General features: G+C 45.5%; 1 protein-coding gene across 2 annotated transcripts in view; it reads left to right on the forward strand.

Moving 5' to 3' along the window:
- Ak5 (adenylate kinase 5) overlaps nucleotides 1-23650 on the forward strand; it is a 178303-nt gene that overhangs the window by 37297 nt on the left and 117356 nt on the right. For both annotated transcript variants that reach the window (XM_060392486.1, XM_060392487.1), the window contains exon 6: nucleotides 15043-15234. In XM_060392486.1, coding sequence (XP_060248469.1) covers nucleotides 15043-15234 — 192 coding nt within the window. The remainder of the gene's footprint in view (nucleotides 1-15042; nucleotides 15235-23650) is intronic.

A 23650-nucleotide genomic window follows, 5' to 3' on the forward strand; every position in this document is an offset into this window, starting at 1 on the left:
ATAGCAGATGGGAGGAAAAGGGGGGAGAGGAAAGAGTCGCAAATGAGGGCAGATGCCAAGTGGGTGAGAAGAAAGGGAAGCAGAGGAGAGGGAGAAATTGAGGAGAAACATTTGGAAAGTTCTTTTTTAAATTCCATATTAGTTTTCTCAAGTCACTCATATTTCCCAACAACAAGAAAACAAACACACACGAGGTTAATGATGGAAATATCTTTCTACAGTGATGTCTCTGAGCTCCGGCTCTCTCTTAGGGCAAAAAGAACAAGGTCACAGCAGCTGCTGCCAGGGCTGGGACCTGAGAGTCTCCGTTCTGTTCAGTGGCACCAGCACAACTGAAAGAGCCATTCTTAGAATAGCTGTTGGCTGACAGAGCCTTGGAAATTTACCCATTTATTAATAAGATAGCAACCAAGGATTAGCTTGCCAAAAACTGCTGAGGGGTGCTTTGAAAATGGGCATGAAGAATGTTCAGAAATAATTACTTTGATTTTCATAAAAATAGCATTTTTTGTTCACCAGTGCTAAACATTAAAAATTCAGCTAGCATGAAATGTGTTAGGAAACTGTGTGTATGTGTGTGTGTTGCTGATGGTGGCCATACCATGACACTTCAGCTAATTGTCATGTGTGTCTCATAGAGACATCTCACTTAGGTATATAAGCCAGTGGTAGCAGAAATATCCCATACACCACAATTAAACGTCCACGGCTCTCTTATGGCTCTGTGGAGCACCCTGAGCCTGCATCCCGAGTGCTGTAATCACTAAGTGTTGGTGATTCTCTGGTCTTCCACAGACATAACCCCCTGAAAAAGAGCCAGTCCCTCCTGTGCAGACAGGAGAGCTAGAGGTTTCAGTTCCCATGCTGAGTTCCAGACACAAACTAGTCCCACCCTATGTTCTAACAAACAACATTTTACATTCATTTACTGTTTGTGCGTGACAGAGGGGTGTGTATGTATGAGTGTATGTTTGCATGTGTTCATATGTGTGTGCATGTGTGTGTGCATGTATGTGTGTGTGTACATGCCACAACATGTGTGTAGAAATTCAGAGGACATCTAGTAGGGAGTCAGCTTTCCTTTCAACATGTGGGTGCCGAGGACTAAACTCAGGTTATCAGATTTGGTAGCAAGTGTTTTTGCCCACTGAGTCTGCCCCAAACCCCTGTTCTCAAATCCAAACCCTCTCCAAGCCATTTCTCAGACTGTTGGGGTAGAGTGGCCCAACACTGGAACCGAACCTAGGGCGTGGGTCTGTAGGTATGACCACCAAGCTGTAGCCCATCTCTTATATTTGGAGACACAGTCTCATTAACTTGCTCTGGCTGAACTTGACCTCACTCTGTAGCTCTGAGCTGCCTTTAACACAAGATCCTCCTGCCTCAGCCTCCCCAGGAGCTAGGATTACAGGCCTGGATCATTTACTTGATTTTCAGAGAACAAAGCCTTTCCTTATTTATCCTAGAGGGATGTCGATGCTTTCCCATGTTTGGACCAGATACGGAGCTCTATTTAAAAGTAGAGAGATGGATGGTCAGTTCAGTCCTGATGTTGCATATTATTGTGGTCCTGTCATTGAGTTGTCTCTTGGATTCGTTTGCTGTTCTCAACTTGATGGTTATCAAGCCATCAACTTCTAAAATGAACATTGAGCCTATGACATTCTGCATTACAACAGACTACAAACTACTTTTTAGTTTTTAAGGTCTTATTTTTTTAATTGTGTGTACTGTGTCTGCTTGTGTGGGGTGAGTGCACGCGAATTCTGTGCAGCAGAGCCAGAGGCCCTGGCTCTCCCTGCAGCTGGAGTTCTGGGTACCTGGAGGCATGTGAGTACCTCCAGGCCTGGGTGCTGGGAACCAAACTCAGGTCTAGAAAAGTAGTATCTGCTTTTAACCAGTGAGCAGTCTCTCCAGCCCCACAAACTACTGTGTCAGTATGCAACACAGCTTTTAAACCACCGCAACTTGGCGCAGTCCTCAGCCGGGCCTCACTCACTGAAGTGTGAGTGAAGGAAAGGCAGCTTGATGCTGTCATCGGTCCCTTGATTTTGCCTACACATCACAGACGTGGGTATAACACCTTTACTTCCTCTTTCTCTACTCAAGCTGTTGCAACCTGCTCTGGGAAACCTGCTCTGCCATGGTACCCGCCAGGGAAAGCAAACATGCTGCATGGTTTCATGTCCTCAGACAAACTGTCTGGCTCCAGATCTCTGGCCTATACCTGCGTACTCTGTGCAGTGCATTCCTTAGGACAGAGTTCCGACACAGAACTTCCAAAGTCTCTCTGCGTATGATTTCATGGCTCCTCTCCACTGTGGGTTGGATCCTTGTGGGTAGGGACTTCCCCTATTTGTTTTGATTTCTTTTAGATCATGTTCAGTAGTTGCTTCATTGTAGATATTCAGTAAATAGTTTTTTAGATGGAAGCAGATTCCTCTAAGTACATTTTTGGGTGGTGCTTAAAACCTGACTTGTATTTTTTTTTTAAGCAAAACAAAATAAAGGAATGAAGAAACTTTACCCCCAATTAAACAGATGTAGAAATATATTACAGAGTTAATAATGCTGAGCAAGTAGAAAAGTGAACGTTTGTCCTGCACCAGTTCTCATGCGTAAGACGGGCAAGAAAACCTGCAGAACATGGAGTACTAATGTATGTCTTCAATGACTGGAATTAGTGTTTCATGTATTTGCCAACATTGCGTGCGTGTGTGTGTGTGTGTGTGTGTGTGTGTGTGTGTGTGTGTGTGTGTGTTATAGATATAATGTAGGAGTCAGGGGATGAATCCTCCAGCTTCAGCCCCCTTCCCCACCCAGGGTAACTGAGTTTGCAGGTGTGTGCCATGCCGCCCAGATAGCCTCAGCTATTGCCTGTAGATGTGAATTTAAAGCAGTTCTCTCAGCAGAAAAAAGGAAAGAGTTCATTGAGGCAAAGAGAATTGATGTTACTGATCAAAGTAGACACGGTCTCTCCTCCAGTCAGGAATCACCTGTGGAGAGAGCGTTTGTCTTTGAGTGCACACTAAGCGCGGGCATGCATTGGCTCCAAACGAAGCTGGAGGAGGCGCACGCCTTTCCTCAAGTGTTAGCATCTTCCTACACAAGCCAGTATAGCACGGACCTGAGAAGAACCTGGAGGGCGGAGAGATGGCTCAGCGGCTAAGGCACTCGCCACTCCATGGAAGACCCTTCAGTTACATCAGGGAGCTCACAACTCCAGAACTCCAGTCCATGGGATCCCACAGGCTCCCGGGGCATTTCCACTCACACGCACATGTGCAGACACACATGCCTACATATAATTAAAAACAATAAAGATAAATCTTAAAAAAGAAATGAGACAGAGGTAATACATGTGTACATGTATGAAAATACATACATACATATATATATATTAAAGAAATTTATATGTAACTTCCAAATCCTTCATACCCTTTAATAATGTTTTAGGTGAATTTCCCATTCAATAAATTAATAGAGACATACATAACTCCTCACCTATTTTTCTTTTCTTAAAATATCAGTCTGCACTTAATATACCTTTGAATTTCATTTTCCTCTAAGAAATGCATTTAATGATCTGCTTCTGGTCTTAAGAATTTCTCAGTGTTCATAGCCTTGACTCTGAATGAACATCACAAGGTTTTGTTAAGGCCAATTGTCTACAGAAAGTTGGTGAGGGAGAGAGTATCTTCCTGTCGATGTCTTCTGCTGGCCCATGGACTGCTAAGGATTGTCCTGGTCTTTTGCTTCCATGAATTCATCAGCACAATGGACAGTTTGAATCAGGTTGGCAGTCACACACGCACCAAGGATTATTGCTGTTGAGGCTATAGGTTTAGATGCTCAGTGTTGGCAAGGATGTGGAGCAGGCCACGAACCTGGCTCCGTGCTATGGCCACACCTGCTGAGGACAATCTCTATGGCGATGGCAGCATCACCTGACGTTAGCACCCAGCTCTTCCACCATTTCTTAACACTGCTTTGTCCTTGGTCTGATCAGTCATGCGTCACTTGCCTTAGTGTCAAGGAGTCCCTAAACTGACCACTGTGAACCAGGAAGGTGAGGCTTAGCCCACAGAGGAAGGAAAAGCTGGGACTCTGCCCTGGATATCTCTCCTTCTGGGTGACACCGTCCTTCTGTTTTTCTTTTATTTATCACCTTTTTGTTGTTGTTTTTGAGACTAGGCTTCCACGGTCCCACGGTCATCTTGCCTCAGTCACCCCAGCAGGTGGGATTCAGGTTTGCATCACCATGCCTGGAGGGCTCTTTGGCTCTGTCTGGGATGACTTTCTGATTTACCTGTAGTCCTTAGCTGATTACTAAAATGAAACATAATGACTGTCTCTCGTTATGTTGTATTTAAACTCTCCATAGAAGAGGTATGTCGGCGTGGACAGAACGGGCTTGCTGGCTTTCCAGGATATTCTGTTAATCTCCGCTGTCATTGGTTCTCACTCTACCTACTACCTTCTAGAACCGCAACTTCCAGGTTATGATAGAAAGATATTAGCAAATATTAATGAATAACTAAGTAAATAAACTAGAGATTTAAATAGCCAAATTAATAGTGAAGAAGATATGTGAGAAAAAATTACCTCATAAGTTATGCATTACTTTCTTGATGTCAGTCTGATGTTTATCAAACAACACCTTTAATCAACTCTTTATTAAAGTCCTACATGTTAGCATCCTAATGTACCCCGGCTGCTTTTACTGCATGAAGCCCGGCACCATTAAGCCACAGAATGTATTTTTCATAAGCCAACGTTGATGATTATGTTTTTAAACCATTAATGATGCACTCTACACAGCAGACATGACTAATTTGGTTTATGACCATCTGTGGAAGGGACAGAGTACTCTAGATAACTATTCCCCTAATGCAGCAAAAAAAAAAACCAATGCATGTACAGGGTGAGAACACAGCAGAGTCATAGAAATGACAGGAAACAGTTTCTCCACAGAAAATGCCCAAACTATAAACACTATAAGCTATAAAAACTATAAAACTATAAGCCCACAGAGGAAGGAAGAGCTGGGACTCTGTCCTGAATGTCTTTCCTTCTGGGTGACAAAGTCCTTCTGTTTTTTTTTTTATTTATCACATTTTTGTTGTTGTTTTTGAGACAAGGTCTCATCGCATAACCTAGGCTTCCAAGGTCTCATATACTGCTAATTTCCTCAAAATGCAACAAAGCAGTGTCTTTTGTTTTCATATGTAATCATGGTGATCATTGTGCATTCAGTGACACTGCCTCTTCGTTGGGCTCCTAGACCCACCTCTCATTGCTGTAGCTACACTCTTGTCACATGGAGCAGAGGTCAAAGGCCATGTTGAGGAGGAGGGCTTGTGAACTCTTGTTTCTGACAAGCTTTCCCAGGGCAAGGCCTGCCCCGTTCAAGGCTGTGGCTGTGGAGGCTCCTCTTGAAGTCAGGGATTACTTTGGTGAACTAGATATTATTTAATCCACACAACTGTGACCATCCTGGAGACTGAAGTGTATTTGTCTTGAAAAGAAGACTTGGGGAGAAAGTATTAACTGACGTGCGCCCTCCTTTTACTTCCTTGCTTTATAAGCATTTTGTTTATCACAAAGATGTTGTAATTAAGAGCTTCAAATTGACAAGTAAAAATTACACATTCCTCTTTATTGTTTACAAAATGATATTTTAAAATGTATACTCCTTGTGGGATGACTCAGTAGAGCAATTTAGCCCAGTTTCCTCATGTCCACAACAGCGATTGCAGTGAAGACCGTCACGGCGCTCTCGGCATTGAGCAGGCAGCATGCTTGGCCTACTTTGTTGTGTGTAGATCTCTGTAGCTGACCCCTCTTGACTGAGGTGGTGTGCCTGGAGCCATACCTCCACAAACCTGTCCCTGAAGCTCTCTCTTCGTCTCAGCCACTAGGCTTGTAAGATCAGGGGAATATCTGATTCCTCCTTTTATTGCCACAGCCTAACTCTTAGCTGAAATAATCAGACACAGGAAGGAAGTAAAACATTTGTAGCAAACAGGTCCTACCTGCAGCCGAGCTGCAGTCTGGTGCCCTGAGATGACCAAGTGGAGGGACAGCAATGGTCGGGAACTTTGCTTCCAAACCACAGCTCGGACTCACGCAGAGCTCCTTTAAAAAGGAATGTATTTGTTATTAATTGAATTTATGAGTCTGCGTATATGTATATGTGTCAGGATTCCCTGGAGCTGACGTTATAGACAGTTTTGGGCCACTTTCATAAATGCTGGGAATCAGAGAGCAGTAAGTTCTCTTAATAACTGAGTTATCCCTCAGGCCCTTGTGTGGCTAAGCAAAAGGCTAGAGATTAGGACCAGCACAATCCCAATGACACCTTTCAACCCTAGTCTCCATCCCCCCCCCACACACACACAATGTCAGGTTGTCCCAGAAATGTTGGTCAAGCCAGTGCCGTGGAGGGGAGATGGAAACTGGAGCCAGAGCTCCACACTGCAGCAGCTCAGGCCCTCTGAATCGAGTGCAGACCATCCTGCCAGCAGTAGAGACAGTCAAGATGAGCAGCCTCGGAAGAGAGAGGGACGGCTCTCCTCCTGCCTGGAAATGAGTGAGACAAGCTGCTCCTCAGCATGCTACCAAAGCTGCTAAAAGGCCTTGCTCTCAAGACCTCCACCACGCCCCCTCTCCCTAAACGTGAAGAGAAGAGGTGAGGGTGGGCAACAAGAGGCTGGGAGCTTTCCAAAGAGAGAAGTGTTCTCCCACGTTACATATGCCCTTTCTTCTAGGATGGAGAAACTTAACAGCTGAGGCCATGACACTTCATGTTTGCCAATGTGCCCGAGCATCCATTCCAGTGGCTAGAATCCCTCAAATCTAATTTGAAGAAAGTCCAGTCAAGATGTTAATTGCTCACCCCTTCCCTCCCGGAGGGAACAGTAGTGGTCCATCTCCTCTTAGAGAGGGTAGTTGTGCAAGTGCCACCTGCTGAGGCGCAAGCCTGGATGTGTGTCCTGATCCTGAGGCTCCCAAGGCTGACTCGCCTGGTCGAGGTGGCTCTCCTTGGCATGCTCCCACAGTGTTCTTCCTTTGGTATTCTGTCTGGCAGCATTTGGACATGTGTATGATTCTTTGATTAAGGTCTGTCTCCTCCACCTGGTCAACCTCCGTCAGATCAGGACATGATTGACATGTGCTTATTGTTCATTCTTGGTACCCAGAGCAGAGTCTCACCAGGAAGGGGTATGGAAGCTACGAGCGAGCTGCTGGACAAACGACCGAGCACTCCCATCCATCACGGGGTCTCACTGATCCATGTTACACTTACCATTTTGGTAGGTGTATAGTTTCCACTTGAATTTTCTGAATCACTAGGATTTCATGTTTTTGAAAGAAGCCCTGTGCTTTATTTTTTCCCCAATGGGTAGCTGACACTTTTCTAACCATAAGAGAAGTTTAGTAAATTAGGCTAACTTAAGATAAACTCACCCACATATTTGCAGTGTGTTCTACGATGTGCTGATGGGGTTTCAAGGCGGCTTTGGCCATCTTGTCCGCACATTTCTCACTGAATTTCAGGGATAACTTTGGTTTCCTTTAAAAAAAACTGTTAAAACTAAGAGATTACACTAAATTTACAGATCCTCTGGGGAGACTTGACGTGTTTTATGATGTACATGTTTGTGGCTATGTGGTATGACTAATTTTATCCAAATCTTTAGTGTCTGCCAAGATTGATGCAGTATTCTTTTCAATTACATTTTACGTAGTGTGTGTGTGTGTGTGTGTGTGTGTGTGTGTGTGTGTGCAGGTGTGTGTATGTGTGTGTGTGTGTGTGTGTGTGTGTGTGCAGGTGTGCCACAGTGCTCATGTGGAGGACAGAGGACAACAAGAGCCTCCGTCCACCGTGTTCACCAGCAGGGATCAAATGCAGGTCATCAGGCTTGGCAGCAGATGTCTCTACCCACTGAGCCATCTCACCTGCCCCGGAGTGCTACCTTGTACCACCCTGAGTTAGGCTTTTCTAAACCTGGGCAATAAAATGGCTTTTGTGGCAGCTGATATTTAACTAGTGTGGGTGATGCCTGTTGCCAGGTTTGTTCCCTCGCCCTGTAGTTGGAAGTGATTTCCATGTTAAGGACGTGAAGGACAGGGGAGACGGCACAGTGGGCGAACGTGCTTGCTGTGCCCTGAGCGCTGAGTTTGGATCCTCGGTGCCCACATGAAATTAGACTCGGCACCAGCGCTGGTCGTGAAGCAGAGACGGGAGGAGCCGCTGCCGTTTGCTGGCTGCTGGATTACAGAAAATGGGAAGTCTGGTTCAGGGAGAGACTCCAAAGGAATAAGGCAGGGAGTAGCAGAGGGGGACTCGAAGCATCCTCCTGGCCTCTTTAGCACACCCTGGTACATAGGCACAACACGCACACACAATCGCAAACACACACTCACACATACACAAATAAAGATGGCGAAACAATCAAGGGTTCTTGCTGCTCTTGCACACAGTGCTTGTGTTTAATATGCTCCAACCCACATTCAGAGATACACACGTGAATAAATTTAAAAATAAAATAAATTTTCTTTAAACACGATAAAATCCAGCTATCACCTATCAGCTTTCCTTTTAGAGTGACCTAATCAGGCCTCAGTGGAGGACCACAGAGGTTTTCTTCCAGGGAACATTTAAGGTGTGAAAGAAGCCACTTGGGAGACTGGGGAGAGGGGCGGTAAACAGAGGCAAGTCCTCAGGGAGAGCCCCCAGGTCCAACCATTTCACCAGCGGCACCTGGAACCGGCAGTGCGCAGGCAGAGCACAGAGTGCTCCGGCTTTCAAGCCCTTTGTCACAGAGTGCAGATGTCTGCAGGGGTAGGTCAACTCGGGGCTCCCCAGCTCCACGCTTCCCCATCTTCTAGCTATGTGACTCCGGCTTTTTATTTCAACTCTAATCATCCTTTTGCTTCCATGTGTTGCTTCCTGATTTCTGACCATGTGGCTGATCCAGTTTAGGAGTCTCAGCTCTCCTGACACAGCTTCATAAAGAACGGGGCAGGGCAGAGAGGACTGTTGGGCAGGAGCAGAGTATTAAAAATGAACTCCCTTCTGAGCCTGACATACTTTTGCCTATATCTTTCCTTGCTGGCTCTTTTGAAAGAATGAAGGGCTTGAACTGGACAGAGAGAGACTGGATTATCCACAGGATGCAGGGGGAAGCCTCACTGACTCAGTTCAAGCGGAGAAACAGTATTGGCTGTTTCAAATGTTACTTCCAAAAGTAGTGTCTCTGTTTTCTTTCTCATGTGTTTTTGTATCCCGATGCTCACTGGTCAGTCAGCTCACACTTCCTGAGAGTGAGGGCATGCTGAGGGCTGCACGGTTCCTTCTGTCCGTTGATGCTGCCCTCCCCTGTGTCTCCAGCCAACTTCGTGAACACTTTCTAAGGGTTTCACGTCTTCTGAGATATGGTTGTTATCAGAGAAACTGGGATTCCCTTTGGGGTTCTTAGTCTTACTTAAGAAGTGGACTCAAAAGAGAGCTCAAGGATGATTTTATTAGATGTTCTGGGAAAACATAATACAGGTAGATGAAGATCTTAGCAGCCGCTAGGAAGGTAATGCTGGGGGGCAGTGGGGGAGAGTCACACCGTTTAGGTTTGGGGACAGAAATACCCAGCTAGTTAAGAAAAGGGACTCCTTAGAATGGAAGGGATGGTCGCTCAAGCTGAGGAAAGCACTCCAAAGCACTTCCCATGTGTGACACCCTGTGTCTGGGCTCCTGTAGTCCTCCTTCCGCTCCTGCTTCCATTTTGAGGGCTTCCCATCTTCCTCTGCAAACGGTTTTCTTTTACACAGCACTCGATGCAGCTTTTTCAGATCTGCCCTTTCACACAATGGTGTCTGCTGTATGTGTGTGTGTGCTGTTGGAGACCATGAGGTCCAAGCAAGTGAAGGGCCATGGGAGTTGCTAGGCTTAGCCAGGCCGCCACAGCTGGGGTCACGTGGCCTATCCTGGCCTCTGTGCCCATCTCCTCTGCTCTATGCTTTAATTGTTGTTTTGTTTTGAATTCGCAGTCATACGCTTTCCAGTCTGTACCAAGGAGGACAGCAGAGCAATCACAGTCATAAAATTAAGCAATTTTGCAATTTTATGTCAAGGATATTTTTCTCCACACTGACCTTCCAGTCATGAGAAGAAATTTCATGTATGTCACTCCACTTTTTTATGATCCTAAAATAACTATTTAAAAATCTACTAATTTAAAAACTGACTTAACAAACCGCAATGCAAAGTGTAAAATATGAATTTGAAGTTGTCTCTGGCATACAGAAACCAATCACAAGACAAAAATGTAATGTGTAAAACGGCTTGTGACCTCACTGTGCTCCGTAGAGGGCGACTTCTGCATTGCCCTTGGACCAAGACACCAAGATACCAGCATCAACCAGTTGATCTGCATAGATGTACAATGCCAGAGGACAAGATGCTTTTTCTTGTATCCAATACATCCTGGCAGTTCAAGGTTAGATTTTTTTTCTTGTTTAATATGTAATATTATCAAAACAAACTTAATGTAGTTTAATTTGTTTGTCAGTAATTGCCTTCTTCCTGCCCGGCGGTACTGGCTTTCACCCCGGCACTCAGGAGGCAGAGGCAGGTGAACATCTGAGCTCAGAGCCAGCCTGAGCTGCCGAGTAAGTTTTAGGACAGCCAAGGTCAGAGAAAAACCCTGTCTCAGAAAAAGGAAAGAAAAGAAAATTGCCTCATTCCTTACATAATTTTTTAAGTAATTTAAACGTGTCCTTTCTTATGTCTATGGGGATGAATATTACATATAATAATAGACACAAACTTTATATACAGTATTTTAGAAAATAAAGATTTAGCTTCAAGTAATGTCCTGACTCTATGCCATAAAAACTGCAAGTGATTTTCTAAATTGTCAAGGTTATTCAGAAGCAGCTTACGTTTTGGGATGTATTTATCTGTGTATGTCTATGGTATATGTATGTATGTGTGCCTGTGGGCGTGGTGTGCGCGCACACGCGTGTGGAAGCCTGAGGTCAGCCTCGGCAGGGTTCCTCGGTTCTCTCCAGCTTACCTGTACTTTTGAGGCAGAGCCTCTCACTGGCCCGGCCTTGCTGACTCAGCGGGGCTGGCTGGCTAGGGGGCGCCAGCGATGGATGCCTTCTCAAGGCTAGCGTGACAGGCAGCTGCTCCACGCCTGGTTTTATGAGCCGCCTCTGGGGATCCTCATGCTTACGTGGCAAGCACTTTACTGACCCAGCCACCACCTCACCTACACGTGGCTTCTGTTCACATTTCGCTCTTTTGCTTTTCGAAGGGGAAATACTAAAGTACTGTGAAGACGTCTCCCCTTTGTCTAAGAAAACGGGTCCAGGAGGACTGAAGTGACAAATTCTAGATCAGTGGTTCTGCACCTGTGGATTGTGACCCCTCTTTGGGGTCCACCGACCCTTTCACAGGATCCCATATCAGCTGTCCCGCAAAGCAGTATTTACATTACTGTTGCTCCTGAGCCCGGGTCCTGCTTCTTTCCTTGGGGCGTCCAGGCACCAATGCGCTTAGCCAGGCAGTGCGTGCCCCAGGGGAGAAAGCCTTCTCTAGTACAACATTTTCAGTGCCACAGCTCTTCTTTATGGGGGAACAAGGGCTATATAAACCTTGGGGAAGGGGGTAGGGGTTTTCAGGTGAGTGTACATCCTTGGCTAGGTGCTGGGAATGCTTCATTTGCATGGAGAGGAATTCCAGGTGCTAGCTGAGCTGTCCTCATGAGGAAACCTGAAACCTGGTCAAGGGCTGTGTGGCTACCTCAGGGGCGGAGGAGGTGGGGGTTGCAAGACTACCTGCACTGTGACATGCAGGCTCAGAACAGGGAGCAACCCTTTACTCCTGCCCATGTCAAGATGAGATTTTGGGGGTTTAGACATGTCTCGACCTCAACTCTTGCTCCAGGATGGCTCCCCACCCATTATAATTCATAATGGTAGCAAAATTACAGTTACAAAGTAACAACAAATGTAATTTTATGGTTGGGGTCTCCACAACATGAGGCGCTGTATTAAAGGGTCCCAGTGCCAGGAAGGCTCAGAACCGCTGCTCTAGATGGAAGCATTCTGGAAGCTCTCAGTTCCTTTCCCAGATGCAACTGTGATGAAAGGCTGAGGCTCAGCAGGGAGGGTGAAGGCTTTCCAAGAGAAACCAATAAGTGTGATGATCCCTCGGACAGACTGGAGTCTGATGAAAGTGTCTAGGAAGGCTTCTAATTCAGAGATTTAGGAAATGAGCATTGCTACCAGAAGAAGAGGGGAGAGGGTGGGAAGGGAGGCAGAGGAAAGGAATGGAAAGAGGTTGAGGAGGGAGAGAGGAAGAGAGGGAGGGGGAAGGAAAGGGGGAGGAAGAAGAGAGAGTTTTACTATGACATGATTTAGCTAGAAAGATGCTAAGATCAATTTTGGACCTGGCTGAGTCACAAGTAACATTAAGACTTCTGAAAAGAACTGTCACAAAGACATTTGAAAACACAGGACCAAGGGCTGTTGAAAGTCAGCGGAGAAAATGCGTATTTGGAATCAATACAGGGTGCAGATGAAAGGCAAACAGGAAAGCCACTGCAATAAAGCAAGCCTAGAGAGGGGAACCATGATTGATACTGGAAAAACAACCCTCTTGAAAGTTTGAAGAGGCAGTATTTTGGGGGGGAAATAACAAATAAAAAAGTCCTATCAAATGAGACCCAGAATCACACAGAATAAGGAAAATCAAGAGCTAGGGAGCACGGTGAAAATATCTCAGATTTGTTCTGGGCACTCCCGTTAATGCAGTCTTCAGGATAACACTGTTCACAGGTTGTAGATAACTTAAAAGTGTGGGATAATAATGTTTATTATCAGTCCTATAACTATCACAGTGGTGTTACCTAACCCCCTATTGTATCAATAAAAGACACACACACACACACACACACACACACACACACACACACACACCTGATAGATTTCAGAATAGCTTTGTTTCCCCTGGCGCAAGGCAGATGTTACCGCCTAACTACCTTCGCCTCCCACGCCATCTGCTTTCATAATTTCTATCTGGGCTATTTCCCACCCATAATCTTTAAATACATGCTTATTCTCTCACCTGGGCGGCTTTCCTCTGTCCACGCCGGTCCAGCCATGCGCTCCTCTGCACACTAGCCCATCACAGCTCCCTGCGTCCTTCCTCTTCCGGCCCCTCTCTCCTCCTCCCAAGATCCTTCTCTCTCCAAAGCCCTGGAACCCTGGTCATGCCTGCCTCCCTTCCGCCCTGCCAGTCAGGGATACCTGGACCCTTCCTTCTCATCACATGGCTACAGGAACTAGCTCCACGGCAGGGTAGCAGCCAGATCTCAGGGCTGAAACCAGCATCTGAAAACACAGTTGCACCTTCCTCCCACATTCACATCGATACTGGCACACAAGGACACAAATGTTTGGTGGTTTCAGCATGTGTATGTGCACATGTGGTGCACTAGCATACACGTATGCGTGTGTGTGCATGTGTGCAAGCACACGTGTGTGAGTGTTCATATGTGTGTGCATATGTGCACTGTGCATGCGCCTGGCAGTCAGAAGACGGCTCAGGTCATCAGGCTGGTGGCAAGCACGTCTCCCCCGAGCCACCTCACAGAGGGCACAGACAAACAACTGTGACGCAGGAGAAGACACTAACACTTGTGACCACCCTTCTCACTCTCTTGGATTTTCACTTGTCCGTGTATTTTGTATTGTGCACCTTACATCAAAGTGGGCACATCATGTGCAGATTCGTGATGTATAAGCTCACAAGCAGGTGGGTGTTGAGGTACATGTCTCTGAAATTTATAGGTATGAAGAAGCAGTTTATTGCTATTATTACTTTATGTTTGGTTCTTTGTGTGCATGTAAGTATAGATGTATGTGTGAGTATGTAAGTATAGATGTATGCGCGTGTGTCTACCTGTGCCTGTGCACAAGTGTGTGTATGAACTATGTGTGCACATGTGACTGTGTATGAGCATTTGTGCATGTATGCATATGAGTGTGTTATGTATTTGTGCATGTGTAAGTTTGTGTGCATGTGTGTGTGCATGTAGTTGAATGTGTGTGAGTGTATATGCAAGTGGAAGGGTGTGTGCACATGTGTATGTGTGTGCATGTGCCATGGCATGAGTGAGGAGATCAGAGGACAACTCGGTTGGAGGAGCTTTTGGCTTTGCCTCGTGTGGTAGAGTGGGTGATAGCGCCTCTCCCCTGAGCCACGCCAGGCCATGCACTTTAAAGCACTGCGCCTTTAGGGCCTTCCCAGGTTCAGCGCACACGTGCTCCCTTCCTGATCACGTTTAAACACTCCGGTTCCCAGTCACGTAAAGACTGTGAACCTCTTAGGCTGTGTCCACACAAATCCTTGGCATTCCGTGAAGGTGTGTACTCTGTCTGGTGCTGTGTGGAAGGGAGAGGCCCAGAGGCCACCAGCCAAACAGATCATCTTCAGCTTTTACCTCAGCGGCTGTATGAAACCTGCACTCTCAGAGCTCTGCTCAGGCCTAAGACAGGCTCACTGTTCATTGCTGTGCAGCACGCTATGAAAGTTAGTAATAGCGCAAGGAGAGAGCTGAGCTCTGGCCCTCAGCACACAGCAGCCAGCTTCTGTAACCAGTGGAAAGTGGTGACAGTCGGAGCGTACTTTGCTGCAGACAGCTCTAACCCAGTGACCATCTCCTCTAAAATCGGCTTCTGTATGCTCCAGAAAAGTTCAGACTGAAAATGTATGTGAGGATGTGCAGAAAATATGTTTCCTGAACCCTAAAGAGCTAGCACACACTGCCACATGGGTGGACTGCCATTTATAGGGACTGCAATGGGCCAGGTAGTCATGGCCTTGCAGAGACAGCAGCTTGGGAAATACCCTGGAAAAGACAGAAGTAGCCACATGTTTGGCCACCACAGCGGAGCCAGGGGAGAGCAGTGCTGTGGCCCTGAGTGTTGTCTGGCCTCTTAAACACCTGTCTGTCTGCCTGCTTCCCACAGATCTGCACACCTGACCTGGTAGTGTTCCTGGCGTGTGCCAACCAGAGGCTCAAGGAGAGGCTGCAGAAGCGAGCCGAGCAGCAGGGGCGGCCTGACGACAACCTGAAAGCCACGCAAAGGAGGCTCGTCAACTTCAAGCAGAACGCAGGCCCGCTGGTGAAGTACTTCCAGGAGAAGGGACTCATCGTGACTGTGAGTGGCTTCCCTGGGGCATCACTGTGCCTAGGTCCTCACCTAGAAAGTCTCTCGGTTGTAGGACTTTGGGGACAATGTGCAGTCTCAATAAAGAAAGGGGCAGTGTTTTCAATAATATCCCTTGATTTAGCCATAAGGATTTTTTTTTTAAACCTTTCATTTCAGTTTGATTTTTCTGAAAGAGGACAAGTTAAATGCTTTGTACAGCTCCATACTATCCAAGTCTAAAGTTCTGAAACAACAATCTGTGTAGTTTTAAGCAGCATTTGCCTGTTTCTCTGTTTACTGATGCCCCACCATATCAGTAGACTTAATGGACAGCAGTTGGTGTGTGGAAAGAGATTTGACTTTTAAGTTGGGCTTTGTCATGTCTTATATGAGGTAATGGATTCTGACTCCACCCTAATGTTTTCTGGTGGTTTGACTTGCTAATGTTGAAACCGGAGGAATCCATTTAGCACAGGTGTTCTTTAATTCTGTGCAATGTATGCACACATGTGTCAATATAAACATTTCCCCACATAGTTGGTTCTGTGGTCACTGATGTTCAGTGTTCTGATGAAGGGTGATGCTGGTCATCAGGCTCTTCATGCTTGGATGTGACCCTTCAGACAGGAAGACTAGGCTGATTAACAATTTTCCAGATCTGAGTCAGGTGTCAAATCACAGCAAAGACAGAGATCACGCGCCACAAAAAAAAAAAAAAAGGTCCCTCATGCCACAAAAGCCACAGCAGCTTCCTGGCAGCTGGACTGTGGTAGGCAGCATCAGAGCTCTTTCCCCACCCTCTGCCCCTTTGGCCCAGATGGAGAGTTCTTGCCTGGTGGCTGTGCACCTGGTGAAGATGATGCCATTCTTCAGTTTGTTTGTAGCAGCTGAAGCGCAGTGAGAGAAGTCCTGCGACCTGGGGTGGACGGTCTCTTGGTTGGACTGAAATGCCCTCAGCTGTGGCATTTGGATAGTAATCTCTTTGCAGTCTTCCTATTGCGGTTTCTGCTTTGAATCAGAGTTGTAAATCTGGTCTTGAGATGACTTCCCGTGCCAGAGGTCATTTAAGTTTTGGCTTGAAACAGACACTGAGTTCTAGGAAAGATTCGGGAACATCGGGGTGGGATTTTCCACAGCTCTGTATGTGTGTGTGTTTCTCATCAATTACCAGTCCTGACTTTTGTCTTGTGCCATGACAAAAACAAAACAAAACAAAACAAAAAAACAAAACAAAACAAAACACTGCAGACTAAATTCCAGCTTCAAGAAGCAAAGGCAGAGGTTTAATTGATATGAACAAGGCTTAAAGGTATAACCAGAGGCTCCTAATGACTTGCTGCTGAGCAGATTTCCCAAATGAATGCGGGGGGGGGAGTGTTAATTCACTAACATCGTGGAGGTGAAAGGCCACTGTCTGTAATTGAAAGAGTCGGCAACAACAGGGCTGGCAGCCTGTGACCTCGCTGCCAAGTCAAGTGAGTTTCCAGATAAACACCGCTAATGATGGGAGAAAACTCGCCGTGCAGAGCCACCTTACACAGGCTTGTAATTTAAAAGGCAAAGGACAAAAAGGTCTGACAATGTCGTAAATACTGTCCTCTGAGACACATGTTCTCCTTCAAGGCTGGGGTCACAGTTCCCTTTCAGAATCAAAATTTGGCAGAGCTTTGGTTTTTAAAGATGAGCTAAGTAATAAAAATTATCATCTTTACTCATCATAGATGTTAAGATTCAATAAAAATCTGTTAGTTAATAGGTTAGTCTCAAAATTTCCCTCTACTGTCTCCCCTCCAGCTCCCACCAGGGCCTCTGCCTACCACTCCTCACGGACTCATTTAGTAAATATTCACTAAGGAGTTTCTCGGCTAGCTGTCAGGGATTGGGGGAGCCGCTCAGTGGGTAAGAGGGCTTACTGAGTTTGGACACTTTCCTCATTTGCCTCTTGTTGCTATAATAACCACAACCAAAAACAACTCACAGGAGAAGAGGTTTGCTACGTCTTTCAGGTTATAGTCTGTTATTGAGGGAAGTCTTATTTTGGGGGCTGGAAGCAGAAGCCACAGAGCAATGTTGCTTTCTGGCTTTGCTTCCCCAGGCTGCTCAGCTGCCTTTCCTGTACAGCCCAGGTCCACCTGCCGAGGGATGGTACTGCCCACGGTTGGCTTAGGCCCTTCTACAGCAATCAGCAATCAAGACAATTCCCACACGGACCCACAGAAGCCCTGGTAGAAGCCCTTTCTCAGATGAGATTTTCCTCTTCATAGGAATGTCTATGTTTGTGTCAAGCTGACAGTAACTAAGACACATACACAGAACCCATATATAAAGCTAGGCATGGCTGAGAGTATTTGCAACCCCAGCACTGCAGGGTGGGACAGAGACAGTATTGTTGGAGCTGGCTGGTTGGCCAGCCAGGCTAGCTAAAAACCAGCAAACTCAGAGGGGTTGGGTGAGGGACTGTGTCTTGAAAGCATAAAGCAGAGAACTATAGAGTAGGACATCTGGCTCCCTCCATCTGCATAGCATGTGCAACCACACACACACACACACACACACACACACACACACGTGTATACACCACACACATAAAAATAATGTGAGTAAAGGCTTTCAGTTTCTTCATTGACTGTCTCAAGCTCCTAGAATGGTGCTTGCCCAGGACATAGTCTGTTCTGAGTACATGAAGAATGCATAGTTTGTGGGGAAGAATATGAAACCGTGAGCTGAGGTCTGAACGCGAGAATGTTCGGGGGATCTGACGTACTCCTCACATCCTCAGAGGAGGCTGGAATTCCGTGCAGCTCAACAGGCCCTCCCCATCTCTGCATAATCATACATCCATGCATAAGGACTAACCGCTTGTCCCCAGGCAAGCCCCTGGGGACCACAGAGAGGAGGAACTTCCTGGTGCTTCTCCAAGAATCTTGGAGTTAAAAACCTCATGTGGAATCTCAGCTCCACTGCTATCTAGTATCTTAATGTCCGACAAGGTGCGCCACAGCTGTGGACTGGAGAGGGTGTAGCCCGCCTTGCAATGTTATACGGGTACAGTGAGAGAAGGGAAGTGACAGATAGTGGTGGATGACAATGTAAAGACATTTAAGGCTCACCAGACCTCTTTACTGCACGGCTCGGATGCCGGCGGCATCACTCCACACCTACGTCACCTTCAGGGTTACAGCCTTGTCAGTACTCGCATGCCTCACCTGTACAGTGGATGTCATCCTTCATCCTGCCCCGTTGTGGTTATGGGGATTAACCGGCAGCCTAAGCGTAAAGGCTCAACAGACTGTGGCAAGCTGATTGATAGCACTTCGTGATTTCTGTTTCTTCTCTCCTCTTCTGTCCCCTCTGATGCTCCTCATCATAAAGCCCTCGCTAGTAAGACCCTGACTTTTGAGGAAGCTACTGCTGCTCCCCAAATAGATGTTATTAGAGAAACCCCAACTTAATATTGAAGGAGTCTAAAACTTCATGCCAACTTATTTTTTTTAATATGCCTGTTAGTGGATCACAAAGTTGACCCGTTGGCTTTGTTTGTCTCTCCTGTGTGTCTGGGATTGAACCAAGGTTCTTGGGTCTGCTAGGAAAGCTCTCCACCACTGAGCTATGTCCCTGGCCTGGAATTTTTTTTTAACAAATATAATGTCTATATAATCAAGACATGTCTGAATAGAGTAGTTGAATTGTAATAAACACCAACTCATTCTTTTTTTTTCTACTTCTTCATTGACTGTGTATCTGTTGGCAGCTGTGACAAAAAACAAACAAACAAACAAAAAAAAAACCAACTGAAAAGAGCATCTAATACAGGGACAGTGTATTGTTTCCTGGTCATGATCTTGTCAACATTCTTCCCATCACATCAAGCTCCTTGGTGAACCATTTCATTCTGTGTTTGTACATGCCGTCTTCTTTGCAGGAGTGAATTAAACAATAGGAAATCAGAAGTCTGGTGTATTCAGCTGATCATGGAATTTTTCTCAATGTGTTGACTTTTCCCCGCCATAGTGTTAGCTATAATTTCTCATGTCATTCTTAATCCTTATATTTTTGATTAAAGAGTGGAACGTTGGGAGTTCCCAGGGTTAGTGAAATATTTTTTGTGAGGATTTGGTGTGTTTGTAATTAGGGAAGTTTATTCATGTTAACTGAATGAACTGACTCTTAGACCATTTTGGGCACTTGGACATTTCTATTGGATAATAAGTTCCCTTTACAGATTTTGAAGTTTCTACGTAATGTTTGTTATTATTTAAGCTTGACAAGCTTAAACAGAACAAATTAGTTTTTGTTTGAATCATCATTGGTCAAGAAGTCTTTGTAATTTTCTTAGCTTCTGTGGTGTTAGAGGTCAAACCACTGCCTTGTGGATCCTGGGCAAGTGCTCTGTCTCAGAGATACACCTCAAGCCTGGTTCCATGTAAAGATGATGGACTCCAAACCCCTATATGCAAGACTGCTTTATTTTTACAGAAAAAGAATTTTTAAGTGCCTGAATACAGAAAGGCAAAATGTAATGTCTGTGTTCTTTTCTAAAACACATCAAAGATTTGTGCCTTTGGCCATTTCACTAAGCTAGAAAGACCAACCACTCACCACCACGGAGCAAACAGGACTTAATATGGGTGATAACTAGTGAGATGGTTCAGCTAATAAGGGCACTAGCTACCAAACCTAACAACCTACATTCTATCCTCTGGTCCCACTCGATGAGAGGAAAGAATCCATGCTTCCAGTTGTCCTCTGACCTCCACATGCATGCCATGGTATACATGTATACACACACACACACAGAGAGAGAGAGAGAAAGAGAGAGAGAGAGAGAGAGAGACTAAGTAAAATATAATTTTCAGAGGTTTCATTTTTTAAATGTGTGACAGTCAATGAATATCTGCAGTCTGCTTTAGAGAGCAAGGCGATCAGCCATTTTCTCTGTGGACATTTTCTAAAAGGAGATAAGAGAAAAAAAACTTAAAATGAGAGGTAAGCTATAATTTTATAATCTATGAAGAAGCCTCTTAATTTCTATCAAAATTTACCAGTTGGATTTCTTCAGATAATGAACACTTAGGTTGAAACATATTAAAGGCTGGATCGTTTCTTGTTCACCAACGCCAGCTTTTCTGGGAGCATGGACAAGTTATTATAGCAAGACTCCAGAGTCCCTCATTTCAGTAATTATCTCATATGATGTTGGGAGTTTTGGTTTTACAGAGTGTGAGTATTGGTGGGGGGAAGCTATCTTTTCTTGGGATTCATTGAAGTGATTTTATGTGTTTGTTTGTTTTTGAGATGAGGTGCCATGAACCTCAGGCTGAACTCACACTTGCTACATAGCTAAAGATGACCTTGAATATCCTGCCTCTATTTCCTAGTGCTGGCATTATAGGCGTATACCACCATGCTCAGCTGAATGTGTGTGGAGCCCAAGGCCTATTATTAGGCAAGCAGTCTACCACCTGAGCTGCATCTTCATCCCCTGAAACGGATATTTTCAACTCATACATGCTCTCACTCTTGCTCTCTCTCACACATATTCTCTTTCTCACACACACTCTCTCTTCCTCACATATACACATTCTCATTCTCTCTCTCACACACACATACACACACACAAATTAGAAATGATTCTGCATCAAATTAATTAATTAATAATTAATTAAATAATTTTTTCCGACAAAACAAAAGCCCCCCGCCTCTGCCTGGCTTTCCCCACTTCTCTGTAGCTTAGGTGACATTCTGTGGCCATGTAGTGTCAAACTAGAACACGGAGGGTACATCCTTGTGGACACCACACTGCTGGGCTAAGGGTGTGTCTGGGTGGTAGGGCATTTACCTCATATGGGAGGTGTGACATGGAGCAGAGTAAAGACCTCCTTGGTCCACTGGGCACTGTCCCTGAACCCAGAAATCTCCATCTGCACTGTGCTTTCTTCATTTGATCTGCATTACTCCCTTTCAGTCAGGAGAGCACCTGCTACACATTTCAGACTCACCAATGAGACTATGATTCCCACCGCCCCGTGCTGATACCCTGAGAAAAAGTGAACAGGCATAGTAACCAAATTTAGACTGAGACAATGAATAGGCATGTTTTCATTAACTTTGAGTTTCATGGGAGCCAGCACTAACATTCAAAATGCAAGCACGCTGCTGTGGTTCGAATGTGAACTATCCCCACAGGCTTAGCTGTTTGAACATCCGGTCCCCAGCTGGTGGTGCTGTTTGGGAAAGTTCCCGGAGGAAGTATGTCACTGGGGCCAGGCTTGAACTTTTCTAGCCTACTTCCACTTTCTCCTCTCCCTCTCCTTCACAGCTGCCAGGTCAGTCTCATGACCATACAGCCTTGCCTTTCCTGTCATAATGGACTCTATCCCTCTGGAAATTCTATCACAGCTGGAAAGTAACTAACCCTCTTCTCCCAAAGCTGTCAGTGTGCAACCCTGCTGGGCAGAGCCATGGCATAGTATAACTGAAACGATAAGCAAAATGCTTACAAAGAAATAAATCTAAGCAGCATCACAATCGCCAAAATGTTAGGAGACTCAGAGGCTGCCTTATCTCAAGTAAGGCAAAGAGAACACTTGCCAGCATCTTGCCCAAACAAACCCATTCTCCCAAAATTACTAAGGAATTTTTTGCCATGCTTCTCAGTAGGTGGATATTGATGAATTTGCAACATGTAAGACAGTGAGCCCATATTGCTTTTTCAGTACCATGGGTTATTTTCCCTTGTTTAAGTATCCATTGTCATGTAACCAAAGAGCTCCTTCTCATTCTTGTTTGTCTATTTAGTAACTGAGAAAAGTATCTGGGTGGAGTTTTAGGCAGTGGAGGTATTCTGAAAGGGACATAGAACATTGTGTTAACCTGTCTAGGATACTGGCCACTGGGGTGGTTCATCTCCACTGTGAACATGATCGGGTTCAGAATCACTGAGGAGATCCACTCTGGGCACATCTGTGAGGGTGTTTCCAGAAATGTTTAACTAAGGAGGAAACACCCATCCGGCATGTGCTCTCCTCATCCTATGGACTGGGGTCCTGGGAAGGATGGAAAGGATGAAAGGATGGAAGGATGAAAGGGGAAAGGAAAGAGGCCAGCAGAGTGACAGAATTCTGCTCTCTGCTTGCTGGTTGCTCAGCTGCGAGGAGTCACAGCCACATACTTCTACACCAGGAACGCCATCTCATCTTTGCCACAGGATGCTATAAACTGTGATACCTCTTAAGCCACAAGCCAAAATAAATCCTTTACTTAAATTGCTTTCTGTTGTATATTTCATCATTGCAACAAGAAATACACTCCGTAAAACTGGATTTCAATTGCTCCAAATATTTTTAAATTAACTAAATTGTTCTTTCTAGAATGAAATGTAGTAATGCTAGAACCTCAAAATCAAAAGCCCAGAAGTAACATGAAACATACTTAATTTTTTTGACCCAATAGACACAAGATTTTAAGGGATATTGCTGCGTGGACAACAAGATTTGTCAAAGCCTAGAGGGTGTTCGGGGGTGATTGGTTAGAGAGTGCTACCTCAGGGAAGTGCCTCCGCTACTTCAGGAGGCCACGTCTGTGTTGCTCTTTGACCAACTTCCTCAGGTTTTCATAAGAAGGACTTGCAAAAAGCCAGACGTGACTGAAGAGTGAATCTGATTGGTTTCCTGAATTGTGCTCATTGTGCACACTAAAAGGTAAAGTAGGATTTCAGTTTCATGTGACGCTGTTTGTGCACAATGTCACATTACACAGCAAAGCAAGAGCCACAGTCCAGGGCGTAAATTACGCCTATTCCATAACAGCATCAGAGTGAGCAGATCAAGCAGAGGCCGTCCATATTCATAGCTCCTGGCATTCTGTCTCTGCGAGAAGCATGCTTCCTGACGTACTTTTCCCTTCCCGAAGCTCAGGCGGCGTCAGTCATCTTCACACTCCACAGGCGAAGAGCAAACCCAGCGACTCAGGGAGCCCTTTCCTCTCAAAGTTAGGAACGATGCCGCCCTAACGCTAGCTCCCAGAGAGAGCTTCTCTCTCGTTGAAGTCAGTATTTTCAGTGTTCTGGGTGGCACAGGTGACGTAAGGATGGGCTTTAAGAATGAATCACTTTTCTGTTGATTTCATTGGCACAGGCATTGGAAAAATCTAGTCCAAAAGCCCTGCTAGTGTTCTTCAGTTACTGTAAGTACAAAGGAAGGCCTTAGTATGGTAACTGTGGAGAAAATGATTTGGTACAATTAAGGTAGTGTTCAAGGGGCTGGAGAGAGGGCTCCAGAGCTAGGAGTGCTTACTGCCATGTTGGGGGATCGACAAATGTCAGTGCGTCCAGCTACAGGGGATGCAGTGTCCTCTTCCGGCCTCCTCAGGTGCTCACACTCACACACACTCATATACACACACAAACTCACACATACCCTTACGC

The sequence above is a fragment of the Meriones unguiculatus genome, chromosome 10, assembly GCF_030254825.1.
Source record: "Meriones unguiculatus strain TT.TT164.6M chromosome 10, Bangor_MerUng_6.1, whole genome shotgun sequence".
NCBI lineage: Eukaryota > Metazoa > Chordata > Mammalia > Rodentia > Muridae > Meriones > Meriones unguiculatus.